The sequence below is a fragment of the Dreissena polymorpha genome, chromosome 7 (assembly GCF_020536995.1).
Source record: "Dreissena polymorpha isolate Duluth1 chromosome 7, UMN_Dpol_1.0, whole genome shotgun sequence".
NCBI lineage: Eukaryota > Metazoa > Mollusca > Bivalvia > Myida > Dreissenidae > Dreissena > Dreissena polymorpha.
Window position 1 is genome coordinate 108799784 of NC_068361.1, and position 20598 is coordinate 108820381.

The following is a 20598-nucleotide window of genomic DNA, read 5'->3' on the forward strand; positions in this document are numbered from 1 at the left end:
TTCGTGGATATTTTACTTGCCACATTTTGTCTTTCAGTTTAGTTGACGTTATATTTTACAACATATATCTTATAATATGGATTTTAAAATTACAGCAAACGTTCTTGACATGTTTTTGTACGGGAAAATAGAGAGAAATATTGATTTTATATTCACTAAGCCAAGTAAGATTTTACACTAATTGTTATTGTTCTTTTGAAATTGATTGCAATTTTCGTTAAATAAATATACAACTGATTAATTATTACAAGTTCCGTGAATGCGTATATTATGAACTTGAGCACCATTACTTTTTTTTCGAAAAAAACATTTTTTAAATCAATTATCTAGAAGAATAGTTAATGCTTTTCTTCTGGTTGCCATTTTTATTAACACATACTTTTTAAAAAATATATACAAATAATGTTCACCTTAAAACAACTTATTTGTTAATCAACATGGGTTTGTAGTTCTGATGATTACGTGACGGCCCTTCAATTCATATTACCAAATACAAACGAAATTTTAAAGTTTGCATGTTTCATGTGCGGTTTTACACTATTTTGGTTTTCTAATTGGGCATCATGCTTGAAATTATGTTTTAAATTGTTTAAACCAATACTTTTATTCGCATGACGTTGTTCTTTTTAAGATACTAATGCATCTCTTCCGCCGGAACTGATAATTTTCCCCAGTACGATCCCCGGCTCAAACCTCGGTGTCTTTTGTGCAACTTCGATAAAGCATGGAACCAAAATGGGACCATATCCAGGCAGAATTGTGACGTCATGTGATTGTCGCAACAAACCCATGGATAAGTGTTGGGAGGTATGCATTACACGCATTTACAAATTATCTTTTAAGTACCTGCCAGTATATTCATGAAAACTAAAATATTTGAAATACATTAATAATTTTATTATCAATGAAAGCTGTTAAAAACATATGTTTTCCCATAGATTTGTACTTTGGGACCAAACTTTAATGCGCTGCTACTGTTCCATTAAGTATCTATGAATGAAAGCTTTGTAATTATGTCTTTCCATTTATGGATATCAATAAAATAAATGATATAATTAATAGCTTAATTATTCGTGAGTTTTATTTCGCCTGCATGGATATATTCATAATTATGATTGTTCTTGAATCTAATAATCTTATTCATCGCTTTCTCTCTCTCTCTCTCTCTCTCTCTCTCTCTCTCTCTCTCTCTCTCTCTCTCTCTCTCTCTCTCTCTCTCTCTCTCTCTCTCTCTCTCTCTTTTTTTTTGGGGGGGGGGGGATAAACAGATGCAAAGAGCGATGATAATACTAGATACAACAATGCGTTTTTTTTTATTTATTTAATATCAGTTTTAAGTTTATAAATTATCTTCCTAATTGTCAGGTCGTCGTGGTATAGTTTTCCGCGGCGATCTGGATGACATGGGTCCGACGCCCCACTGTGGGAGCGCTCTTTAGATCTCCCTCATAGAGACCAAGTACTGGTTCCAGTGTCAGGAAACGGTCTCAGCGCGTTTCAAATAAGTGTAAAGCTTTCGATGAAATCGAGCATAAATAAATAGCTTTAAACTTTAAACTAAATGTTACTGATACGATAGTGTATTTTTGGTATCAGATGTACAATAAAGATATAATACAGAGGGCTAGTTCAGAAATACGTACCACACAAACTTAAATAAGTTCCTGTTTTAAACGTACAATTTGAACACACCGGTTTTTAAATTGTGTATCCTTTCAATTAAAACCTTCTCCTCTGTGACTTCTACACTGTTACTTCCGCTGCTGCTTCTATTGCCTGAAAAACAACTACGACAAAAAGAAGTGCTGCTGTCGCTGCCGCTTCACCCACCAACGCCACCGCCATCACCACCGCCACCGCCATCGCCACCGCCACCACCACCACTCTAACATTTACTTCTGCTGTAACTTCAATCATGCACATCATTTTAATTATGTTTTAGATATTGCTACCGAACAACGCGTTGCTAGCGTACCTCAATGCCGATAGTTGCCATGACAACTGGTTGGCTAACGTGCAGTGTGCACGTGCAGAGACCGAGCAAAACCTTGAGCTGGTGCAAGTAGGCTCGCAGATATACTACAGAGCAACAAAGGTATTGTTTAAAATATTGTTCTCAAAAAAGCTTCACTTGTCACTCAATTCACGCGACTTTAAACTGATGCGTTAATTTTATTAAACTATCACGTCACAAAATAGGAATGTACACAGAAATTGTCACCACGTGTTTTCGAACCTAGAACTTTCGGATCATAAGCACTTGACCGTTCCGTTGTCTACACTTATTACTTCTTTTTTTACTGTATAAGTGGTCTGAGTGTTGTCTTAAAGTTTAACATATGAAAAATTGCACATGCATCTATATATTCAAGTTTTGCAAAAGCTTGATGATTATATCAATGCGAACAATGATTGCATAATATGGAAAAGGTATTTAAAGTTGACTTCAACCATTTAAAGTGAAAGTTCCTTCAATTATTGATAATGTTTTTGTATATGTGGGAAACTCACAACAAGTTAAAAATGTATCAATTTGTCTATCTAGATAATTGTTTCTTAAATATTGGCCGTGTTCGGTGAAAAGGGGGTTTAATACATGTGCGTACAGTGCCGTACCAGATAAGCCTATACAGTCCGCACAGGCTATTCAGGGACGACACTTTACGCACATGCATTTAAGCCTCTTTTCAATGCTTTTCCTCCAATGACGCTCAAAAGTGAATCACTACAGGATATTCAACGAGGAGACGAACTTCTGGTTTGGTACGGGGCTTCATACACTCTATACATGGGACTACCGGTCACTTCCGGTCATACAACGAAGCCTTTGGCGATTTCCGGTGACGTCAACGTCGAACCCGTTACTTCCGTTGACGTCATCAATGAGCAATCATTAAAAAGTAAGTACCAGCGTCCAGAACTTAAGCTTATTATAATCCTCACTACATTTAAGACAATTATTTATGTTAAGTGATCGATGTAACATTTAATTGATAGTCGCATCAGTCAGTTTCAGATGGCAAAATGTCCAATGCAAATCCCGGTTACACATTTTATTGTGAGGACCATATTTCATCATGCCCCCATTGATTTTTTTAAACAATGGTTCCACGTGGGCACCATAGTGGGCACATTAAATAAAATAATAATGCTTTGAGTTCAGCGGAATTTACCCATATGCACGTTGCCAATAAATGACTTGTTAATTTGCTTACCGGTATTAGTGCGAGATAAATGGTAAATGCATGGTTGTATCGTCTGATTATGATACTGGACTCATCTTTAATCGACATTGACATTTACCCCCGATCGCTGGGATATGAGTCGTCCGTTAACATTCGGCGCAGTATGCATCTACGGCACATTGGCTTATTTCCATAACATGTACCCATTTATAATCCAAGGTGGATGAAAGCAAGCGTAAGTATAATTTTTGGCTCAGGAAAATTCTGTGATCTCAGCGAGATTCGAACCAGGGACATTCTGATCCCTAGACCAGCATCCTACCACTAAACCACGGTCCCATGTGTAGAGATGTCCCGTTCCAAAGACCACCGTTGGTGTTTGAGTGCCAGATATTAATCACCTTACTACACTACCGCACCTAATTTTTCATTTTGACCACGTGTTTGCATTTTGAAGCTTATTTACGGGTCCATCAGCCTCATCGTAGAGTGCATCTATAGGGTGGACCTGTTTTTTACCCTCAGCCAATTCGTGTATTATATCCCTTTGTGCTGGCACCCGACTGTGTTCACCATGCAAGAGTCCTTTTAAAGGGGCCTTTTCACAGATTTTGGCATTTTTTAACTTATTCATTAAATGCTTTATATTGATAAATGTAAACATTGGATCGTAAAAGCTCCAGTAAAAAATCAAGAATAAAATTAAAAAAAGGAAAAGAACATTGCCCGGAGCAGGTTTCGAACCAGTGACCCCTGGAGTCTTGCCAGAGTCCTGAAGTAAAAACGCTTTAGCCTACTGAGCTATTCCGCCGTGTACACATACTTGGTGTATTTTATACCCTATATAAGCAATCTTCGTAGTTTCACAAAATTTAACGACAAAAACAGAACTCTCCAAATTATTCAATCGTTTCGCGTTGCAACGCTTTATAATTTTTAGGTTTTAAAATCGTCAAAAGATGCATATAATGGCTATATTAGACCTTGGTAAATGTTCAGTATTACTGTTTCCTCACAAATATCATAACTAAAACGAAAATTTGAGAATCTGAAACAACTTTTTTCAATTTTGTCAATTTACCAAAGCGTGAAAAGATCCCTTTAAGCGGTGATAAATAGATCTCTGTAGCGGAAACCATACAGATTGGGGAAAGTTGCACTGTCTTTATGGTCAATGATCCACACGGGGCCCAGCGGGTCAAGTAAAATATGTGCTATTGTGTATTTAGGAGTCGTCGCATTATTTAGCTGTAGGTGCGAAAGTACTAAAAGCATGAAACAATAACAACGGGCCCTTTACATGAAATCGTTGGCTGAAATAGAAGGGCTATCCAAAATAAACAACCCTTATGAAACATGTATGTTCTACCATTTGTCCATTAAAAATATATTGGGTGACGCTGAAACTGTTTGAGATTTTGAGACGAAGCCATTCAGTATATCCTTATTGTTGTGGCTAAAACTTCTAAATAAAAGATAGACTTTAAACTTTGCTCACTGTATATTCACAGATACTAACACCGACAAAAAAGACTTAACACGTGAAGCTAATGACGACCATAGATGGCGATGCGTGCTGTGTAGGCGTGGCTTCAACTCGCGCAGCAATCTGCGTTCGCACATGCGCATTCACACACTTGAGAGACCGTTCACCTGTTCGTATTGCGCGCGCAGATTCAGCCAATCGTCAACGCTCAGAAATCATATCCGACTGCATACGGGTAATTATATTTATTTATTATTTCACGTCAGCGTAGAACGATATATGTTTGAAAATAATTGTGTTATTTTTATTTCATAATTAAGAATCATGTCGGACCTAGTAATTGGAATGATTGGTATAGCACGCAAATATTCACCTGCAAATAACCGTATGATTGGATATATTGAAGTTATATTACAGTTGTATACAGTTGTATATTGATGCACATATTGGAATCTTATAAAAGATACACAATTCTTAGCAAACACGAGCACGAACAAAACTGAGTAGGAATATAAGACTTAATGTCTATAATGTGTGCTTATACAGTTCACACGTATTATGTGTATTATTACGCACTATTATCAAATTTAACAAGGGCACTGTCACAAAAACTCACATAGTTTTAACCATTCGCTTCTCGTGTGTTGATTTTAGGGGAAAAGCCGTACACATGTGTCACGTGCAAGAGTTCCTACTCACAACTGGCCGGCCTGCGCGCGCACCAACGAAGCTCCGCCCATCGCCCGCCGATGTCTGGCCGATATTCAAAGTGATATTCAGAGTTAAACTTAAGGTTCATGTAGAGCCTTCAGTTTGAAAAATGTGGGACCCCTAGCATTGAACTCAAATTTGACTAAACGAAGAGTGCCACATTGAAAATGTTTACATATTTGCTTAAAAGGACGGTTTTCCTTCAAACTGCTACCAATTTTGTGCAGCAAAATCTCATACCATCGACAAAATCAATCAAAATACAAAGTGATTTTAACACAAAAATAGACATTATTTTCAAAAATCTGAATGATGTTTATTCAACGTATTTCGGAGGAAAATTATATGACTAGTTAATAATATCGACACTGATGAGGGAAAGTTACGCTTAAATAGTAAAAAAAAGTACATGTCTAGAAATATCAAAACTCGAACACATGTCATTTCATGACAATGGGGGCAGCCATTTTTATATTAATAAAATTGAAAGAAACATGCTAAAAACTCACTCATCGCCTAACTGACATTCCAAACGGTCGACGATGACAAATGCATTGGATTGTAATCTTTCCGTTGATGTGTGCAAACTGCATGATCAGACCTCATAAACACTCCAAAAAATAACTTCGTAAGAAGCATTTCGCCAATTGTTGTCGAATCACATGTACTTGTATTATTGCGCACAAAATAGTACGCTTACAGACTGACAGAAAGATCGATACGAAACTCCGTTCAATGCTATTTTATTGATAATATATAATAATAATTCGCTTCAACAACCTAAATATAAAAATAATTCTTTTAAACGGAGTTTTTAATAACGAAAGTGAAAACAACGGAAGTCGGATGGATATTATGTGAGATGCACTTCGGCTCCAGAAAAACAATACAAATACAGTAAAAAAAGACGTGTGGGGGGAAATTTTCAGCTGGAAAATATTTGAAATGGGGTAAGTGATTATATCTCTGTGTGATCAGTTCTGCTCTTAAGCGCGATCGCTTCCTGATTAATGTTAATAGTTGTTTTACTAGTCGCGACCAACTGTCAAAATAATGGTGTGTTTTCTCAGGTACGTGTATACACATACCAGGTTTTCTAACTACTTCACGTGATTTCGACCGATTTGTAATGCACGTTTTTTCTACGGAGCACAGCGAGTGACACGCTTTCAAAATGGGTAGAAGGAATTGATATACAAATGTATAAAAAGATTCGGTTTGCCAAAAGCAACACATTATTCGAAACGGTACAAGGACAGTAGTTGTTCAGGAAGGAAGAAAGAAAAAACCATGATACCTAGCTTTGTAAAACTATGTAAAACTATGATTTCTAGAGTCGTCTGCACAAAACTCATAAAATCTTGTTATTGATGAGCAATATCTCCAGAGGCGTATTAAGGTGGGGGGCTAGGGGGCTAAAGCCCCCCCCCCCAGCTGGGTGGCTAGACACGATTTTTAATAAAAAAGAGCCCCTTACAGTTTCAATTTACTTGTGTATTTCCTGTCATATGTCCCTAATTAAGCCATAAACAGCTGTCGATTTGTGTGATTAGCCCCCAGACATATTTACAGACGATCTAACCTTCGTCAGCTTAAGTGCACGCTTCATTGACTGTAAGTAATAAACTGCGCTATTTGATTGGCTGAAGAAGATACATTCAACTAATGAAATTCATCCATACATTTAGCTATAGATAAATGTTTACAAATGGCTGCCGCATGAGACTTGTGAAAAACAATCTTTCAATTTGTAGCAATTAAAGAGTTTAGACGAACGCAATGGACAATCATTTTTTTTTTTCGGTAATTTCTTTGATGAATTTAATTGGTATTAGCTCTTTAGAGTGATAATCCTTTTGAGTATTGCCAGTGAAATTCAACTGCACACTTAATGAATGGCAATTATTTTTAATTTTTTGTTATTTGTTTTTTTTACAAATCGGGCTAACTGCTTTGATGTTCATCCATAGTTTTTAAAATTAACAAGAAATATCTTTAAAAAAGATATACGGCGTTGATTGTGGTCGATGTTTATGAACGATCAAAAGTTATATCTATGAGATAAAAAGTAGCGGATGCCTTTTTTCTGCGCAGTTCTTAGCTACATCACAAGCAAATCAATTACGGGGTGTTGCGCCACATTTCGTGGCTTATTTTGCTTTATGTGATATTATTACTCAGATATGTATATTTACAGAATAGAAAAACACAAGAAACATGAAAATAAACGAGTGCATATAGGTCAGCCGGCAATACTCGAATCTTATTTAATTGCATAATTATAGTATAGTGAATTATTGTGCTCATGCTTAATAAACTGGTCTAAATGGATAAATATTTCTAATTAATTTTAGCAAAATTGGTCCTTATCATGCAAATGTTGAAAACATATTAAAAATTGATGATTGACATACCACAATAATATCGGCGAATATCTTTATTTAGTATCTTTCTGATTAAAACAGACTTCAAGTGCACAAAGTTTACGAGACGGCGTTTATATAAAGATTTCTGCAACTGACCGCAAACTGACCTTGATACCTTGCGGATTGGAATGCATTGCATTAAAGTTAGGAAACAATTCTGCTGCTGAAACGACGGCTTGTTTACGCCAACTGTACACGACCAAGGCAATAGCTGTGCCTAAAATATTGATATATCGACAAAGCGACTAAACGAACTATTTACTCCATCAGACAAAAATAGCATAGATTCCAATTTTTTCCTTCTATGAAAAGATCGCAACCCCTTCTGCGAACTCCGGTGATGAACTGTATATAAACTCTGACTTTCACACACTGGCCGCGAATTGACCCGAAACCTCGCGGGTTGAAATGCAATGCAAGTAAGTACTAAATATGAGAATATAGCCTTTAGTATAAACGCTTTTGCGCTGGTAATTCTCTGAAAATAAAAGGTGAACGCACAAACTGTATTTATGTCGAAAATTGATTGTAAAACTGTTCTTTCTGTTGAGCCTTTTCATTAGAGATAAAATTGTTTCATGCAGTAAAACAGTGTTACAAAGACGCGGATATGTTTCCAATGTTCTGGTGTTATACTCAAATCAGCCAATGGAATATATGAAGTGTATTCATTCGTACCTAGCCGCGGGAAATTTTATTTGAATATTATTGGACACTTACAAAGGTCAAGTCAGGGTGAAAAGCTGGCTTAATACAGCTTACGCCGAAAAAAAGACTAAAAAATGAATTACTTTGCTATATGAAACTAAATCATTTTCTTAAAGCGTGACAACATCGAGGCAGCAACACCCGAATTAAACTACACAAAACACCTAACGACTCCCTTTGTTGACACTTTTGTGAACGAAATGGACACCCGATTCAGTTATTTGCAGACTAAGGCAGCCATGGGATTGAAGTTTATACCTGAACAAATATGCTCCTCTCCTGTCAGTGCTAGTGACCTTGAATGGTTCAATGATGATATCCCTTCCCCTCAGTCCCTCCCTGCCGAGTTGCACTTTATATGGCAGGCTAGGTGGAAAGGTGTACCCAACCCACCTACTTCCCTTCAGGGCTCTGATGCACATTGTGATTCCCAGCTGTACCCCACCATTTACACTGTTTTGTCCATATCATGTGTGTTCCCTGTCACATCATGCGAGTGTGAAAGGAGTATCAGTGCCCAAGGACTTGTTAAGACAAAACTAAGATCATCAATGGGTCAGGACAGGTTTTCCGCTGTGTGCCTGCTTTCCTTCATAGGGACATGGACATAAACATTTTAATGTTGTACCTAAGTTGACGTAGTAGGACATCCAACAAGGTTAAATAGGAGGTCCACCCATCTTACACCGTTAAAAAAGTTATGGATAAAGATAATGTCTCCCACCAATTTAGTGGTTTGAGAGACATTTGATTTACCCCTGTGTGTCTGTCTGTCCGTGTGTCTGTCACACTTGATGTGTGAACTCAAGTTCTTATTTGTTTCACATGCACTTTTATCATGCAAAATGCTGATTAGATAGCAGGAAATCGCATCATTTCAAGGTGCAATTAAAAAAAAAATCAACGACGGAAGGGCACACCCCTCCCGCACCCTCCCCTGTTTAGCCCCCCCTCTGAACATTTTCTGGATACGCCTCTGATCTCCTTTAATCACAATGATTTCTACCCAGCCAAACCTATTTCTTTATATTTATTTACAATTTTATATGTCGTCTGCAATTTCTATCAATTTGAGATGGTTTAAAATTTTCCATTTGGTTATAGCAAAATTGTTAAGCACTTGAAATACATGTAGAATGGTGACTCTTATTATCCACCATACCTGGATTTTTAAAAAGTAGTTCAGTTTAGTTATTTTAAGAACTTTGTTTAGGAAAATTATCCAAAAAAATGCCGTTGAATAATAACTCATTTGTTGTTTTCTGACAATAATTTTCTGTGAAATGTTGCTAACTTGACCTTGTATATGTATATAGCTTTGTATTTATTCAACTTACGGTAGTGCATATCCTTCCTAACTTTAGATTGAGATTTTGTAAATTAGTGTACAAATGTATTGGTTAAAAAAAATATGAATAAAGCAAAAACAAAATTGAATGTCAAAAATGTGTTTATGTTATTCTATCCGTCTTTACCTTTAAAATGATATATAGTTTGACCATATTGTACCACATTGAATGAAGAAAAACCAAATCAAAGTTTTCATGAATTATATCCCTCCCATGGACCTTAATCAAAGAACAATAAAACATATTTTAAACATCAATGCAGGGCTGCTGAAGATCTCGTGCTATCTCGTGTCCCTCTGTTATCTGGCGTTATCACACTTGTACGCCCGATTGATTCGAATAAACATGATTTTATGACTTCTCACAGTATAATTGAAAACTAGCGAAACATTTGTAAAATTTTCGATATTTATGACAGCTTTGATAAGTATATAGATAAAATAATAATTTAATTATAATTTAATGGTATCACACAATCTACAGCGGGGAATTAATTTTGTGATTTTAACTGATATACGTGCGGAGATATTTGTTAGTGTAAGATTTTCAGGCCAAGTAAGAGTGTTTTACTAAAAAGTACAAAGAAGCATTTTCTTTAAATTGTATTTTGTTTCATTTATATTTATTTTATATAATTCTCTTTCTTTCAGTATGATTTTAATGTATCATGAAAAATCTACGAATCTTGAACTGAACTGCGGTTTTTAAAATCCGGCGATGTTGTTTGTATTGCATAAACGGATTTGTTTCTTTATCAAATTCTATTAAACAAAGTCTAAATTTAAGATACAAATGTATAAAAGCAATTGCGGACAATCAATTTTACCAAGATAATGGGTATTGAATAAATATCGGTAATAGAGGCAATAACGCATTTTCTCAATGCAAGATTATGTCCCCAGTTTGGCTTGATTGGTAATTGTCGGTAATTTAAGTATTAAAATGTACCCTGGGTACGGAAAATATACTGACACGTACCTGGCAAATTTAGACTGTACCCGAGTTTAATTTCTGCCCAAAATCCGATGTCGCAAAACGCGCTATGGAATACAAAACACATTTCTAATAGAACAAAACCTGCCTCGATATGCTTTTTTGAGTAGAAGTTTCGATAAAATAGAGGTAATTTTACAGAATATAGACAAACATATGAATATAATTTATTTGAAGAAAAAAAAGACGATAACGACCAGTTTAGCGTAAGAATTCCCGGGTACGTTTTAGTATATTTTCCATACAAGGGGTTCATTTAAGAAAACCTATACTTAAGAGTACCCTGGTAACATTTAAGTAGTACCCGAGCCGACAGTGACCTAACGTGTTTGGATTTAAAGAGGTCATTGGTATGCACGTGACGCTAAATGGCTGCACATGGGTATACTAGATTATCAAGATAAGATTACGCCACCTTCTCTCAACATGTACAATGAAAAACAATTCCTATTTCATGAGTTGTATTTATCTAAAAACGAGGCAGATAAACATTTATTATTTTATCCATCACGAAACAACTGATAAAATATTTGTATATATAAAACACGCAAAAGCAACAACAAAACAAACACGAACTTTGTTTTGATAATACATTTATATTCGATTAACGGTTGCTTATTTTGTCATAGAGAGCATGGACAGCTTTCAAATACGCGTATAATTTTCACCATTGAAAAAATGGATACATAATTGGACGACAATGGCTTTGAAGCCAGTAATAAAATACAATTAAGGCAAATATATATGTACATTTATCCCGTTTGATATCGCATGAATATAATTTGCAACAATCTGGCAGCCATTGGTGAAATACACGGAATAAAATAGTTTCATTAACATGTGATTTTTTACTGGTTATATATAGACATTTAGATCTTTGTTTGGTGCTAAAATCTGAAGTTAATAACTCGGTTTGATATTTCCAGAACTCTCGCTCAAGAGACTTCGTTCTATGATATATGGATCGTGCTTCTACAATCTCGCGGTGGATTTGCATCCATCTTTTCGACTGAAGATCTAGTCGTCGTTGATAAAAATGAATATAGTTATTCTCATATCGATGGTTCGGTGCAAGACAAGGTTACACATTTGAAATGTTGTATACACTTAGCACAGTTTTGTTGATTTCCCATTCACATGTGATAGGTTTATTGTTTCCCATAGAGTTTTCCATCATCGCACATTGAGCGTTGAGAGACTGAATGCATGATATATCAGGAAATCACACGTGGCTAAATTTGTCAGTTCACAGTAACTGTTGTGCATTTTATATTGTCAATGTTCAGTCATTAATACTCGAATGATATGGGGTGATATTGCTTTTTCTTTTAAACGATATTCTTGAAATGAAATAAAACGTCAGAACATTGAGCGTTGACAGACCGAATGCGTGATATACCAGGACATTTTCAGTTCACAGTAACTGTTGTGCATTTTATAGCGTCAATGTTCAGTCATTAATATTTGATGTACATGTATATGGGGCGATATTTTTATATTGCAAACAATATATGTATTGAAATAAAACGTCCAATATTGTTCGACTGTAAGCGTAAACACATCACTAATATATGTATAACTGGAATTGTTAGATACCGTTAGATCTACGTCGCTTTCTATTTCAGTTCTAATAATAATCAGCGTCTTACACATTCTGAACATTTATTGACATCGACTTCTTTTGTAAACAAACTTTGTTAAAACACATGATTATTTACAATTTTTGTTACTTTCTAGTTCCAGTGAAATAAGACTACCGTATTGGTGGTTGTAATATGCTAGCGTGCCGTGAGTGGAGTAGATGTTATGTTTCGATCTAACCAATGGTTAGATACTCTGGCGATACGGATGATTTCTTAATTTAATTTTGAAACGATTTTTGAATGTTGAGTTTCAACATAAAAATGGGTCATTCGGTCTGCATATTCGACATTTATCTGTCTGACCGCATGGCAATGACAATTCGAAATAATAATTAGACCCGCATAATGATGTCAGGGTAATACATTTAATGAGGAAGATAATATGAGCCGCATCATGCGAAAATGTGCCTTATGCCGAATGCGACCAGAGTAGCTCAAGAACAGCTTGCGCATTTGCGCTGTCTGGTCAGGAGATACGCTGTCTGGTCAGGAGATACGCTGTCTGGTCAGGAGATACGCTGTCTGCTTTAAAGTCGCTCAAGGTTAAGGGGTCTCATCAGCAGACGCGGTAGCTCCTGACCAGACTGCGCACTCTAACTTTAAACAAACGAGGGTGTACTTTTTGCATTGTATTGTTCCCCCATTGCGTTCATACGACACGACGAATAACATCATGCTTGGCAGATTGGTAGAGTCGATTCTATTCTCCTCCGACAATGAAAATCAACAGCATTTAGCGAGGCAAAATGATATAAAGAAAAAACCTTTATCGCATGAGAAAAAAAACCTCATTACAGTGAAAAACAAGCAAACGCTGTAGCTACTGTCCGCATATTATAATTAATTCCAAAAGGATCCATTCAAAACCAGATTAAAACAAGAGATGATAGACAGACGAGGGATTGGTATTTAAGTTAAAATTGATATATTGTAGATATCTGAAAAGTAATTATTTCATAAATATGAACATATGAATTGAAGTCATTACGTACTAGTTTTATGGGAAATATTAGCCGACTCATTCGAAAAAAAATTCATTGTCGGAGGAGAATAGAATCAGACTCTACCAATCTGCCAAGCATGATGTTATTCGTCGTGTCGTATGAACGCAATGGGGAAACAATACAATGCAAAAAGTACACCCTCATTTGTTTAAAGTTAAAGTGACGGTTTGGCAACTCGCGATCGTTGATCGAACCCGGGTCACCTAGGCGAGAAGCTCGTGTACCAACCACTGCGCTAACCAGAGAGCCTTATTTAGTAAGTAATTCTGTAACATTGCCTATTATTCTAATGAACTATTGCTCTTATTATTGACGTAGGGAAGGCAGTTATAAAAAAAATGATGTTTCTGCGTATAAATGCTGATTGACTAATTTAACATACATTTTTATGGTAGATCTTAGAATAATGTTAGAATAAATACCACACTTTTCTTGGAATATTCCTTAACCTTAATGTGCATATACTATTAGCTATTCGAAACACAATGAGACTGATTTACCTTTAAAGTGGTATTATGGGCATTTTTCACTGTTGAACTTAGCAGAAAAGAATTTACAGGTCAAAATAGTAAGTTAAAATGTGGTTACTGACCAATTATCTGCAACTCATCTTGCTACCAGTTGTTTATAAAAATATATTTTATATTCGATATTTTACGTGACTCACACAGTCCTGTAAGCCGAAATGATCCGTAAAACAAAATTGTGTTTTGTGTCGTATAAACGAATCTGCACTAAAACTAAATTTAGGTTCACCTTGTACATGTGTAATCAGTTGTCAAACGAAAGTACGGTTGATATTCAAATGCATATATTTTTTCTTTCCGGGATATTGTTTTAGTATGTTGATTCTGCATTAACAAATATTAGAGTATATGAAGTGAAACACCAAATATAAACAACGTTTGCGATAGACACCTATAAACTATTAGATGCCCGTAATATCACTTTAAGTTTACATTTTTAAATTAAAATATTTTATTTTGCTTTGAAACAAGTTTTTGCTAAATTTTGATATACTAAACTATTATTTTTTAACATAAAACATGTACCTTTAAGTCTAATGATTATGTAAGGTTTTAGTAAATAAGAAACGTAGACATCAATACTCGATTCTCTTTCATTGGCACCTTCGCATCAATAGTATGTCGCATCAAAATATCAGTATCAGTATCATACCGTTTCAATCTTAAAGGTAACAAACAATACCCGTCACTCGTACAACCGCAAATGATCAAATGGGGAAAAGCACTAACACATAACATAACTGCTTAAACTAAGGTTTATGCTTTATTGTTTACCCCAGGGTCATATTGATGTTCCCGTATTCAAATATGATTGAATATGGGATTCAGCAATACACAGTTTCAATCAATAAACGCCAGTTTTTTCTTGGAATTAATTTAAATGATCCTTTGTATATGGTTGCACGGCTTCACGTTTTTTTATTCCGTGCAGACAAGTATTGTTTCATGCTGACACTCAATAAAGAGTTGGATTTCCTTGTGAAAAGAGTGGGTATTGCGGTCATTAGTCGCTATTGTCACAGGTCTGACGGAATAACACATATCAATACAAAACAGAACAAGTTGACCCGCATTATTTCATAATGATGCCAGACTAATGGTGTCGAAACTCGCAATGGATATTTTTCCACCTTGATAACGTGGAGCACTCGTCGCGAAAACAGTTAATTGATAATATGGGTTGTACTCTGTGAATAGGAGGTTTAATGCATGTGCGTAAAGTGTCGTCCCTGATTAGTCCGGACACTTTCCGCCTTAACTGGAATATTGCTAAAAAGAGACTTTCTGTAATCGAAAACTACCATAAAAGCAGAAAAAGTCGTCCCTGATTAGCCTTTCTGGACTGCACAGGCTTATCTGGGACGACACTTTACGCACATGCATTAAACCCCCTTTTCACATTGCACGGCCCATATATAAGCGAACAAACTGTTTGTTGGAAATCTGGTTATCACTGGGGCACATGTTCAAACAATTCCGGGAGAAAAACTCTATAAGACCGTGTCTTTGGTTCCTATCCTATTCGAACATGTACGTATTATTAAGATTGTTGTAATTCTATGAAAACACATGTGCATCGTTTGAAATAAATATGTTTAAACTAAACAATTGTATACTTTCAAAACCACGCTTGTGAAAACAACAAGGACAATAATGCAGAGTTTCTATACAAAGACGACTTAAGTCGATAGAATTGACTCGGGTATAAAACATAAATATTGCACAATTGTATATGAAAGTATTTACTTAGTAGTCATTTATTCATTGTGTACACTAAAATCGGGAGTTTTAACTGAGTAAATAAAATGTTGTAAAATATTATAATCGTTGATTGATATTCATCAATATAGGTCTTGAACATTATAAAGCGTTTGTTACGCTTTTTATCGATACGTAAACAAACACGTGCATTTCCTACATAGGGTTTTAATTACTGTGTACATTTCAACACTTGAAGATGTAAACAAAATTGCAAAATATCGCAGTTTTAAATACGAAAACAACCAAAAAACTGTGAACTAGTCCCTTTAAACCAGACTTACACTTCATAGTGTGGATGACAACATTAAGGAAGAGGTCCTTTGCCTCACTAATCCATCATGCTTAATCTATAAATAACAAACGCAACAAAAAAGCAAAACACTGAAATACAGAAATGATAAAAAAGGTAATGGCAATAGGCTGGACACTGAAAGACTGTTGAATGAAAACATAGTTTAAAATGCGGAGCTTATATACAAGGAAACAGTATTATAATTTATTTTTCACAGTCACTTTCATTCAACCATAAATTTAAACCTTCACGGACCTCGAATGTTAACACGGTGCTGCTTATGATTATTGTACCACTGCAACAAGATGTCTTAACCCTTTGCATGCTGGGAAATTTGTCGTCTGCTAAAATGTCGTCTGCTGAATTTCTAAAATTAGCATTTTCTTCGATTTTTTTTCAAAGAATACTATCAGAATAGCAAACAGTTTGGATCCAGATGAGACGCCACGTGCTGTGGCGTCTCATCTGGATCCAAACTGTTTGCAAAGGCCTTCAAAATTCGGTTCCCGCACTGAAAGGGTTAAAAGTCCCACACGGTGTTTGCTATTCCTAGGAATTGCTTGTATGTATGATAAGTGTTCGGTGCAACATTCGTTTTATTGTTACTAAAGCGCCGAATACAAGCGCAACCCACTCATAAATTTTTTGAATGATGAAAAGGAAGTTGTTAACGAGAGATTTGTTTTTAAGGAAATATATATATATATATATATATATATATATATATATATATATATATATATATATATATATATATATATATATATATATATATTAAATATGTATATAGATTATATATTGTATATTGTATTTCCTTAAATATATATATATATTTCCTTTACTAACAATACAGAGACTATGTGCCCTATTTTGAAAAGATGAAAAAGCCACTACACCATGACGTTTGGGGAACTTGAGGAAACTATGATAAGATACTTATGTGAATGATCCACTCAAGTTAAAACATCCGGAAATACTTTTATCAGGAAGTTTATTTTGAGCGCCCACACTATATTTGGAAATGATTGGAAATAGAAACTGTAAGCTTGACAGCCCCCCCCCCCCCCCCCCACAGAGCGAGTTCAATAAGATAGACATCCGTGATATCAAGAGCTTTGACAAAGTTCGTTCTAAGTATTGATAAATATTATTTGGGTTATTCATAAAACTTGTTGTATTCAAATGCTAAAGATGTAGAAGCATTGATGTCATTAGCTTCTGTATTTGTGTGATGTGATACTCTATTAGTTAAAAGTTGATCGGTTGAAAACTAAACTGTCAACAAATAATAATAAAAATCGCAACCACATCAAGATGAACCAAAACAACGTATCAGAAGCAATAACATTAACGCTGAATTTAACGGAAACTCTGGAGGATTTAAATGCTCGGTATGCACAAGCACTGACACCATTGTCAGTGACATTCGGGTTGTTCACACTATTTGGTTTCCTAGGAAACCTGCTGATTCTCGTCGTGTTCTCTCTCAGTAGAGACTACAAGCGGAATAACTTCAAAGTGTTTGTACTTACGTTAGGCGTTATTGACATTATCACATGTGTCACGCTTATACCTGCTGAGATTGTCAAACAGCAGCACTATTTTTCCTTCGGAGACGAGGTCCCGTGCAAGATCAAATGTTTCTTCAATGTCTTCGGCGCCTCGTCGTCCTGCCTGGCATTGCTAGTTATATCCGTGGATCGATACCGCAAGGTCTGTCAGCCTTTCAAGAAGCAGATGAACCCGGAGCTTGCCGTACGAATTTTACTTGGAGTTGCTTTTTTGTTTCCTATACTTTTGGCAATTCCGGGGACCATTATGTGCGGAATTAAAACTACGGAGATGAGGAATAAATATGGAACTACCACAACCATTCAGTTGTGTGAGACAGAGGAACGATTTGAGAAAACCGTTTGGAGGGCGATCTACAAGTGGGTGTTTGTTATGTTGCTCTGTGGAATTTCGCTGGCATATATTGTACTTTACACCTTTGTCATGATCGAGGCAACGAAGCAGATTAGAGCTATCGCAAGACAGCGTCAGAGTTCCTTCGACGTAACATTCAGTTCCGGTATCTACGAACCAAACGCGATCGTTCACGAGCCAATGAATGGGAGCCAAATATTAAAAATGTCGCCAGAAACCGATGGACTAATGTCATCAAACGGAGGTGAAGGCGGTGACAACGAGGAAGAGACGGAGACGAGTGGCACAGTTGCAGAAAGCAGAAATAAAAATGTTAAACATTCCTCAAATGGTTTACTTAGATTGGCTGATTTGCCAAAAAAGAAGTTGTCAAAGCAAATCAGTTTAAGAAGCATAAGGAGTCAAACGCAATTGGTGAAAAGGCGGGAATTTCCGACGAAGACTCTCATATGGTTCATCTTAACAATCGTGTTTATCATAACGTATTTAGCACACATTATATTGGCACTGAAAGTCGACAAGATAGTCTTCATGACACCTCGAGAATTTTCCTCTTTTTCTTTCTTCTTCAGAATATATTTCTTCAACCATATGATAAACCCGATTGTGTATGCAATTTTTGTCAAACGGTTTCGTACATCGTGTAAAAATATCTTACCGACCATGTACAATAAACTGCGGCAGTGCATTATGTAATCCAAAAAAGTTACACATGTTATTTATGTACACTCTTTTTGTATATAAACCAAGGTATATCCCCAATTATATGGACGTGCGTGTTTGTTTCTGTTGTATACACTCGTAAATATTGTTTCTTTATACTTAATACTCATTACGAAATGTATGTTTGTTTTACTATAGCTACTTTCAGGAATATTTAATTGTCTTGCGTCTGCGTCTTTGTGCGTTTTTATAATCGATTTTGATGCAATTGGTTTTAAAATAATTATCAAAAAATAAGAATAGGAAATATCAAATTTTAATTTAGGCTTCGGCTAAATTAGAGCAGCGTAGAAATCCTGAAGTTTTCTTTACCGACCTTGTTAAGTTAATGTCCTGTTTCCATGGTAAACGTTTACTCTAGTTATATTAAGAAGTGTTTTGTACGCATAGTGAATGCATTTGTTATGGACTAAATGTACTAACATCCATGAAACGTCAATGGATATTCAACACGCCTGTTGTGACCCCACAAAGAGGCAAAAAGGGGAGCCAAAAGGGACAAATTCCTCGTTAATGACATATATTTTCTTAATGCCAACATTCATTTATGCATATAACGTGACGACAAAAATACTTGTTGCGCATCGACTCGGTTTGTAATGTCGACGCTAATACATTTTGTATGGGTATTAAACATTATTATATTTTTTTGTTTGGAATGTTATAACCAATTTAATAGAAAACTGCCGAAAATAGGCAGTTGTAAAGTAAAAACAGCACTTTCTGCGTAATTGTTAAACTATGACGATAAATGCACGAGAGTTTTGTTTATATGAGCCGCGTTCTGAGAAAACGGGGCATAATGCATGTGCGTAAAGTGTCGTCACAGATTAGCCTGTTCAGTGCGCACAGGCTAATCAGGGACGACTCTTTCCGCTTTTATGGTATTTTTAGTTTCAAGGAAGTCCATCCTTACAGAAAATCAAGTTTATGCAGAAAGTGTCGTCCATGATTAGCCTGTGTGGATTGCACAGGCTAATATGGGATGACACTTTACGCACATGCATTAAGCCCAGTTTTCTCAGAACATGGCTCATATTGTTGCTATTCATTCAAAATATCTCGTTGTCTTGTTTTTGAAGTAAGTATCCAAGTAGTGTTTGACTGATATTTAAGATTCGTCAATTTTTGTCATTTAACATATTAACACCACTGAACGCGGCTAGGATAATTAGTCAATACTAATCAATGTTATATTTATTCAGCCAATCGAAGACAGCTATGTATAATAACTAACATAATGAAGAACAATGTCATTGTGCAAAACAACGAATCGTTGTTTCAAAATCTAGCTTGGTTAAACCTCAATAACAAACACTCATCTGTTCAAAACACTTGTGGACAGATGGTGATCATTGATACATACATCCGGATTGTTAGTACATGATGATCGGGTAAAGTTCATCTTTTAACTTGTATTTATGAATGGCTGGAAAATACCGACAACAGCATAGTTGTCCGATTTCCTCATGTGTGCAAAAATATGCTATAATTCTTCTACGAAATGCTAATTGCAACATTCAGATGTGTCCCCGTGCAATGAAATAAAAAAATAACATGAAAATCAAAAATATTTTATAAATTAGGTATGGTTTTGATCTAAACCTGGATACAATATATGCATGTGCGTAAAGTGTCGTCCCAGATTAGCCTATGCAGTCCGCACAGGCTAATCAGGGACGACACTTTCCGCTTTTATGATATTTTCTGTTTAAAGAAATTCCCAAAATCCAGTTTTTGCGGAAAGTGTCGTCCCTAATTAGCATGTGCGGACTGCACAGGCTAATCTGGGACGACACTTTACGCACATGCATTAAACCCCCTTTTGACAGAGCGCGGCTAATATGCAATTAAAGATATCAAT

At 35.8% G+C, this 20598-nt stretch overlaps 2 protein-coding genes across 2 annotated transcripts; both read left to right on the plus strand.

Annotated features, from left to right (window-relative positions):
- Nucleotides 1–437: 437 nt before the first annotated feature.
- LOC127840021 (PR domain zinc finger protein 12-like) lies at nucleotides 438–5444 on the plus strand. The gene is made up of 6 exons (XM_052368409.1): nucleotides 438–441; nucleotides 632–807; nucleotides 1943–2095; nucleotides 2732–2900; nucleotides 4697–4906; nucleotides 5326–5444. The coding sequence occupies exons 1-6, from the start codon at nucleotides 438–440 to the stop codon at nucleotides 5442–5444; spliced, it is 831 nt and encodes a 276-aa protein (XP_052224369.1).
- Nucleotides 5445–17186: 11742 nt separating this feature from the next.
- On the plus strand, nucleotides 17187–19379 carry LOC127838512 (alpha-2A adrenergic receptor-like). Its single transcript, XM_052366300.1, has one exon. The coding sequence runs from the start codon at nucleotides 17400–17402 to the stop codon at nucleotides 18705–18707; it is 1308 nt and encodes a 435-aa protein (XP_052222260.1). The 5' UTR covers nucleotides 17187–17399; the 3' UTR covers nucleotides 18708–19379.
- Nucleotides 19380–20598: the final 1219 nt, after the last annotated feature.